At 56.2% G+C, this 8008-nt stretch overlaps 2 protein-coding genes across 2 annotated transcripts; both read right to left on the reverse strand.

Annotated features, from left to right (window-relative positions):
- Positions 1–67: 67 nt before the first annotated feature.
- On the reverse strand, positions 68–3717 carry PpBr36_02541 (uncharacterized protein; the record flags this gene model as incomplete). The annotated part of the gene is made up of 4 exons (XM_029889722.1): positions 68–167; positions 231–337; positions 413–1426; positions 2533–3717. The coding sequence occupies 4 exons, from the start codon at positions 3715–3717 to the stop codon at positions 68–70; spliced, it is 2406 nt and encodes an 801-aa protein (XP_029753618.1).
- A 1848-nt stretch (positions 3718–5565) lies between these two features.
- PpBr36_02542 (uncharacterized protein) lies at positions 5566–7476 on the reverse strand (the record flags this gene model as incomplete). The annotated part of the gene is made up of 3 exons (XM_029889723.1): positions 5566–5825; positions 5908–7228; positions 7312–7476. 3 exons carry the CDS (start codon positions 7474–7476, stop codon positions 5566–5568), a joined length of 1746 nt encoding a protein of 581 aa, XP_029753621.1.
- Between the last annotated feature and the right edge of the window lie 532 nt (positions 7477–8008).

Consider the following 8008-nt stretch of genomic DNA (forward strand, 5'->3'; position numbering starts at 1 on the left):
TAAGCAAAGTGAAGCGCGATAGTGGGTAGCGTCATGCATCATATTCCGTCAATAAATACTATCACACCTAGCTTGAGGAGATGATCTTCTCCATCTCCTGCGCGTCCTTTACGGCCGTCGTCAGGTTGTCATATCCATCTTTGGTGATCACTACGTTGTCCTCGATCCTGCACAGCAAGAAGTCAGCACACATCAAGTGTCAAAACCTAGAGTTGGGCCTTGTCACATACCTAACACCACCAACATCCCAGTACTTGTCCAACACCGCGGCGTCGATATACTTGGAGTGCTTCTCGTCTTTGAGATAAGGCTCGATGATAAAGTTGCAAAAGTAGATCTGACCAAGAGACAACAGAAAACAAGTCAGCAAAGAGGCGACGCCCAAAAATTGTCACTCGAGCGGAAAACTTACGCCTGGCTCGACAGTGATCACGCTACCAGCCGGCAGCGTTCCCCTGACCCTCAGATACCTAAACATGGAGTCCTTGTCCTGGTAGTTGGCATTGCCACCCGTGTCGTGCGTGTCCATGCCGAGGTAGTGCCCCAGCCCGTGAGGGAAGAAAGCGACGCTGGTCCTGCTCTCGAGTATCTCGTCGACGCTAAACCCCTTCTTGAAGATGCCGGCCGCCAGCAGCCCCTCGATGGCGACGCGGTGCGCGTGCACGTGCACGTCGTCCCACCGCACGCCCTCCTTGAGCATGGCCAGAGTCTCGAGCTGCATGCGCAGGACCGTGTCGTATATGGCGCGCGACTCGGGCGTGAAGCTGCCCGAGATGGGGAACGTGCGGGTGATGTCGGATGCGTAGCAGTTGAGCTCGCACGCGGCGTCCAGCAGCAGGTTGAGCTTGCCCGCGGTCGGCTCGTCGTTCTTGACGTAGTGCAGCGTCGCGGCGGCGCGGCCCGCGGCCACGATCGAGTGGTAGGCCATGTGAGGCGCGCCGCGGCTGATGCACTCGGCCAGGAAGGTGGCGTACAGCTCGCGCTCGTTGCTGACGTGCCGGACGCGTTTCAGGACTGCGAGGTGGGCGGCGCTCGAGATTTCGTTGGCCTTGGCGATGAGGGCGACCTCATAGTCAGTCTTGACTACGCGCGCGCGCTCGATGGCCGGCTTGAGGACGTCAAAGTTCTTTGCTCCAAAGCCGAGGAAGGTTATGCTGTCCGAGACCTGATTCGGGATCGCATAGACGGTGGACGAGGAGGCCGCTTCGGCAAGGCTGGTTAGGGCGGCGTTGACCTCGTGGGTGTAGCGAACCTCGTCGACGTCGTACTTTTGCAGCGCCTCCGAGGCGGACATAGGCAAGCCCGACCAGATGACGGATTCGGGGTCAACAGGCGGGATGTAGAGAGTTGAGCGGGAGGTGGCAATGTCGTAGGTGAAGTAGCAGTCTGGGAGTTCGCAGCCGGTCAGGTAGTAGAAGTAGCGGCGCTGTCTGTTGCCATTGACTGCTCAGTTTTGGTCATAAAGGGCGGCAAGGCCTCAAGTTGCGTTTTTGTGGTCGTACCGGAAGTGCTCCTCGCTGTCATTATCCTCAATCATTTTGGTCTTCTGTCCCTCCAGGTAAAGAACCCCGCTGGCGTCGGGCTGGCTAGACCGGATGAGCTCGACGACGCGCCTGGCGTGTTCCTTGGCGGGATACTTGCCCTTGAGAACATCATCGTAGTTTTTGGTCGCCATCGTTAGCGCACGAGTGCCGTAGCGACAGGAGGTACGGAGGGGCTCTAGTGAAGCCGAGGCTTTGTGTGGTCGGGAGAAACTTTGGGGCGATCGCAGTGACGCGGTTGGATATGTGGCGTTTGTCCAGCACGCAAACGGCCTAAAGTTTGTCAGGAGTCGTAGTTGTGGTCGTGTGTGGGACAGAGTTCGTCGTGGATAAACGCTTGAGATGGAGCGCAGTATATGCATCTGAGCTATGCGCTGGTGCGGCGGCACCAAAATCAATTGGGGGCCGGAGTCTCGCTGTATGAGGTGCCTTATCTCGGTCACTGTAGGCTGCCGGGCTGCTTTGTCACCAGTCAGTCGTAGCTTTGTGCCCGCAAATTTGCCCCGCTGCATTAGAACCCTGGTTGTGGAGCGATATGAAGTCAGAGCGGCGGGGTAGCTTGCCGATGCTTGCCGACAGCCTTCCTCTACCATGGACGCTGATAATGGGACAGTTCTGAAGAGAACATCCGCTTTCTGACCGGTGCATGGAACGCAAAAACACTTCTTGAAATACTGGCATCATACGTCTATATAAACAGTACTCTGCTTAAATAAGGGCAGTTTACGGAACATGCGATAATTCCAATTGTAGTCGATATTGCTGCCCTTGGTCTGTCTCCAACGGGCAAAGAATGAAATGCTTGTGACTTAAAGGAAGACCCCTGAAACGCAAAACCTGACCAAGAAGACCCGCTATGCTGCTATTTTCAATAAATGCCATCAATTGGATAACAAAACCCACCGGATTTTCATAATGAGCTTTCACGTGCCCAGCCGGCCATAGACAATCTCAGCACTGCTCGGACTCAAACCATGCCACTGGGTCACACCTCACTATCGCCTGAGGCCGCCTTTGGCCTCCTAGAAAGGTTCATCTCCAAGCCACCGCCGCCGCCGTCGTCCACCTCCGCTGCAGCCGTCTGGGACCCATCCTCAATGTACCCACCTCCCAGCAAAAACCCGCTGCCGCTAGGACTCATACGCGGGTCCGGCGGCTTCCGCATGACGTTCCAATGACTCCTCATCTCGTCCTGATTGACGACCAGCTCGAAGCTGGCGAGGAAGCAGAAGCTAATCTCGAGCCGGGCAAGCTCCGACGCCGTGACGCCGCCAACCTGCGCAAATCGTCTGTGCGAGTAGCACCGGTCCTCGAGAGCCTTGTTGGCCACCCGCAGGCCGGCCAGGAGCAGCCGGTGTGCGTTCCGCCGCGTCACGGCGATGGCACGCTCGTCCACCGCCAGCCGGTGCAGGTACAGCGACGTCGCTAGGTACACGCCCGTCGACGCAGGGCAGAAGCGGTGCAGCCGCGCCAGGTAGTCGGCGATGCCGATGGGCGGCGGCTTTTTGGAGTAGAACTTGCGCGTGATTACGCTGTGCTGTACGTTCACCGGCTGCGCGTTGTCGCCCACCACTGTATATGGCTCGGGCGTCGACGGGGGTGGGTGTGCGCCGCCTTCGCCGCCGCTGCTGGTCCCTGGTGGCGCGTCCCGCAGCATGACGCCGTCGATACATCTCCCTTCCTGCTGCGCCGCAGCCCGACTGTTTTCCCTCGCCTCGGCAGCCCGCTGAGCCTTGGCTTCCGCCTCGAGCCGCAACCGCACCAGCGTCCTGGCCGAGTGCGAGCGCACAATGTCCTGCTTCTCCGCCTCCATTCCACGCATCCGGGGGGCCTCGGGTCTTTCGGGGGCGGGACTGGGTGGTATGTCACCGGTTGATTGGACAAGCGCCTCGATGCCGGAGCCGAGTAGACGCATGGCTGCGGCAGGCGGTATGCTGAAAATGTCATCGTCGAGCTCGTCTAGCAATTGCTGTTCGGTACGCGGGGATGACAGGGGCGGCGACGTGGTTTGTGTGTGCTCGTCGGCGCAAAAGTGAGCGTCAGTTGCCGGGTCCGGTGGTGGAGGCGGTTGGTCGGGCGGTGAGGGCGATTTGGATCCCGGCGGCGTCGAGGATTGTGGTTGCGGCGATGCTGAGGCGGCCGCTGTCCCGCCGTCGGCTTCTGGGCGGGGAGACATAACCCCTGGAGTTTGACGCTAGCGTTCGTGCCGCTCGCTTCTCGAGTGCGACGGCAGTGAATTGTATCGTACTCGGTAGATTGGCTGGCACGAAACGATTAAAGTCAACCTTAGGTCAATTCGTCGGCTTTGGTCTGATGCGGCACGGATTGGTGCAAACGGGGGCGTCTGTCTCGTCGGTGTAAATGCCGGCTCAGTCGTACGGTTCAGGGCCCAGGTGGCTCCGAGAGGCTGTCTAATTTGGCGGCCCCCACACTCATGGTCTCGTGGTCGTCTCGACTTTTTTTTTTTTTTTTTTTTTTTTTTTTTTTTTTTGCTTGCTTCAAGCACTGCCGAATAATGTCCGAAAGGACGAGGTTTGGGAGTTTGAACGATCCAAACCGACGGGGACACGCTAGGTGGGTGTGCTCTGGTTTGCTTTTTGTGACTGATGTGGCCTGTTGCATGTGAGTTTGTTTGTTTGTTTTGGTGTACTTTTCTTCTTCTTTAGTGTCGAAAAGGGTTTTCAAACCACAAGAATTCTTGGTCCCGTGTTGCGTGAGGGAAACCTTCAATTCTGTGTTGGCAGATCCAAAATGCCTGTGCGCAAGACAGACAGACACTGGGTGCGGGGCATCGACAAGGGCCCCGGGATTGGCGCTATTGTCGGGTAAAGATCCCGACAGCTGAGAGCGGGCTTTGTTGGCCCTGGGGCTTTCCTCTTCTGGAGTCAATGACAATGAAAGGTCAGGCCAGATCAGATGGGACGTATAAAAGAACTGACGGAAGCTGCCACTCTAAATTTGTAATCACACTTTTGGTTATGATCGGACGCTTGCTTGATTTGCATCTAGCAAAAATTGCAACAGAAGCCAATTTATCTACAGCAAATGCAGGGCCCGCGGAGCCGGGGCTTTTCCGCAGTTCACGACAGGGCGGCGCAGGCAAGCGAACCGTCCAAGCCGTCTTTCGGCAAAGGCCTCGCTTGTCTCGCTATCCAAGGGTGGCGATTTTTTTTTTTTTTTTTTCGCCTTGGTGAAGATGGTCAAGGTGCATTGCCAAGCTGATTCAGAGTGATTATGATCGCTTAACCCGATAAGTTCGAGCGTTGATATTCTTTGGGAATAGGTTGGGGTGGCGATGGTGTTGCCAGTAAAGAAGAAGAAGACAAGACGTGTGCACGTATCCATACGTTACGATGATGAGTAGATCCCCAATTTGTCTTTATCCATCGAAAACAAGAGAGTCGTGGGTCGTTGAATGCATCTCCACAAAAGTACTATGTGCTGCTGAGATGAGTTTGCAATGCTAGACTGATTTAAACGACACTATTCAAGAGCTTATGCTTGGTCCCAACCTTGTATTACTAGACTAGGTCTGAACTGGATAATAAAAGGCGCCTCTATGTCAGAATTGTGTTCATCTGGTCTTTCTCTTCGCGACTACGTGTCCTACCGACGGACTGGCGGTAGTCAAGGGAATGCGCAGCGGGGTAAAAATTCCAATTGCCGGTAAATTGATTTCTTTTCAGCACTCAGGGTTGTTTCGGACCGAGTCTGGCCAATTCTTCCGTTTTGAGTCTGGAAGCTTTATTCACACCATCCCCGAAAAGACCACACAACGAGCTCTTATACCTAGTTTCCTCGTGCACCCATCACGTTTGTGGAACTGTTTTGCATCAAAAACAAAGTCGACTCGAGGAGCTCCTATTTCATCCAATCTGTTCGTACCATCCTCGGTACGGACTGCAATTTGCTGCCCGGCAGCCATGCATACATTATCAGACGAGCAGGCACAAGTCTGGAACAGTCTAACCAAAAACAAGAAGAAGAAAAAAAAGACTGCCTATTGATAAAGCTGTTAATATGTTTAGCTTCCAGGGACAACCTTGCAGTCCAACACGGCCGACATGCCACCATTGACCACCTTGATCGCCTCGGCCAGCTTGGCCTCAAAGTCAACCGCTTTGTCCACCCTCGCCGCAAACAAATCGCCGTCCGCTGCGGCCTTGGCAATTCCAGAGTAGTCTGGTACGGGGTCGAAAGAAATGTTGAGCTCCTCGTGCGTCGCCGTCGATCCTTCGCCATCCGGGTGCACCAGGAGGAGGGATCTCTTGGGTGCATGCCAGCCTGAGAGTGCGGACGCGCGTTAGTAACGATCGCATCGGCATAGATGTGATTGAAGATTCAAAGTAAGTCAGAGTCTACTCACCAGCATTGTTCAGGATGATGGTCAACACCGGGATGCCATATCGCTTTCCGATCCAGTGCACGCTGGACGGGACGCTGAAAAGGAAAGTTCCGTCGGCGACAACCTGGCACACAAACTTGCCCTTGCCTTTGCCGCCGTGAATGGTGTCGGTGGCGAGCTTTAAGCCCAAAGCGGCGCCACCCGACCATCCAAGCCCACCGCCTCCGCAGTTGTACCACGTGCCGGGAAGGATGGGCTGCAGGGCATCGTGCGTCCACAGCGTGTTTGTCACGGCCTCGATAGCGAAAATGGTGTCCTCGGGCACCGAAGCCCTCACCTTGCGGCATACGTAGCCCGCCCCAAACGTCCCGTCGTCGTGCGGTTTGCAGCGCGCTTCGATGGTGGCCAGCAGCTTGCTGTGGCTGCTCTCCCGGGCGGCGGCCTCCGTCTTACTCGTGATCAGCGCCTTGTTCGCCTTCAGGTGCGCGGCGAGCTGCTGCACGGCCGTCAGACTGCAGGCCCTGTATCGCGCCTCGGCAGAGACGTAGAATACCGGCATCATCTGCTTGAGCGGGTCCGAGTCGATGTGGAAAACGCGAGCGTTGGCGTGCGGCTTGCACTGCGTCGGGATCCAGGGGACGTCAACATCTAGGAGGATGATGACGTCGGCCGTCTCGATTTCGGGCGCGGCGCCGTACCGCAGGCCCAGCCAGGCGGGGTGGTTTGCAGGGAAGCTCATCTCGCTTCCCGCCGCGTCGAGGATCTGGAGAGCGGGCACGGTATCGGCGAGCTCGACGAGGGCAGCAGGGACCTCCTGGTTACGGGCAGCGTAGCCCACGATGAGGATGGGCTGCTTTGCACCACCGAGCGCCTCGGATATGTTTTGCACCGCCTTGGCCGACAATGCGCCCAGCTCGACCGGCTCGGCAAGCTTCCTGTCCAGTTCGTACGGCTTGATTTCCTCCTCCATGACCTCCCTCGCACCGTACAGGTACACGGGGCCCTGAGGCTGGCTGATTGCAAACTGCAGGGCCCTGGCCACCATCTGTTTCACGTTCTTTCCCGTCTTGAGCTCCGCACTGTAGCGGCAGTACTGGCTCACAATCTGCTTCTGGTCCGGCACGTCCTGGACCCAGTGGATGAACTCGGTACGGGACCCACGCATCTCACCCTCGATCGTAAAGGGTGAAAGCCCCGCGAAGACAAGCACGGGCGCCCGTCCCGTTGATGCGTTGTGCACCGCCGCCCCAAGGCCTTGGGTGCCGACGTCGACGTGGACAATGACGCACTGGGGTTGGTTCGTCAGGCGGGCGTAGCCATCCGCCATGGACATGGCGACCATCTACATGATTTTACGAGGTCAGGTCCGTCAGTCCTCCGCTTCTCGGGGGAAAGAAGACATCGGTGATTGCAGGGTGAACTTACCTCATTGGGACATGTTATAATTCTCGGAAATTGGCCCTTCTTTTCGCGTGTGCCCTTGACCATAGCCTCAATAATGCTAGGATGGTCAGAACCGAGATTGACGAAGCAATGCGTGACACCGGCTTCCCATAGCGCCTCAAAAAAGGCAAATGATGTCGTATACATGTTGGGCAATTTGAAGAGCTGCAACAAGCAGCGGACGCGTTGGCGATCTCGAAATCTGAAGGCCTCTGTAGAACTGTACAACCGAAATATATGCTCGGGTTTTGAGGGGTCTTGCCCCGAGACGAAAGTTTGGAGAAGTGAGGGGAGGGTTGGCTGTGGATCGGCAAAAGAACTACCGAGCTCCGTCTCTTGCCGGGAAAACAAGATTCCAGTGTCGGGCTGTCACTGGAGCAGACAACCAACGCGAGGTTGAAGTGGGGAGGGTGAGCGAGTCTCCCTGCAACACAGCTCTGCTCCAAGCTGTATTCTGGGTGGTTGAGTTGGATGTGGTGGGATATTTGAGTTAGGACCGGAACACCTTTGTTTTTTTTGGGGTTCGAAAACCAGTCCAAGCTAACGTGGCTTGGCTTGGAGACGGTATCGGAGTGCCGGTCGACCTCGGTAATTGGTGTCGAGAGGTCTGGGCGTTTTCCAGACAAAAGTAGTGAGAGAAAAAAAAAAAAAAAAAGAATTATCTCTAGAACTCAGCAGT

The sequence above is a fragment of the Pyricularia pennisetigena genome, chromosome 3 (assembly GCF_004337985.1).
Source record: "Pyricularia pennisetigena strain Br36 chromosome 3, whole genome shotgun sequence".
NCBI classification, from domain to species: domain Eukaryota; kingdom Fungi; phylum Ascomycota; class Sordariomycetes; order Magnaporthales; family Pyriculariaceae; genus Pyricularia; species Pyricularia pennisetigena.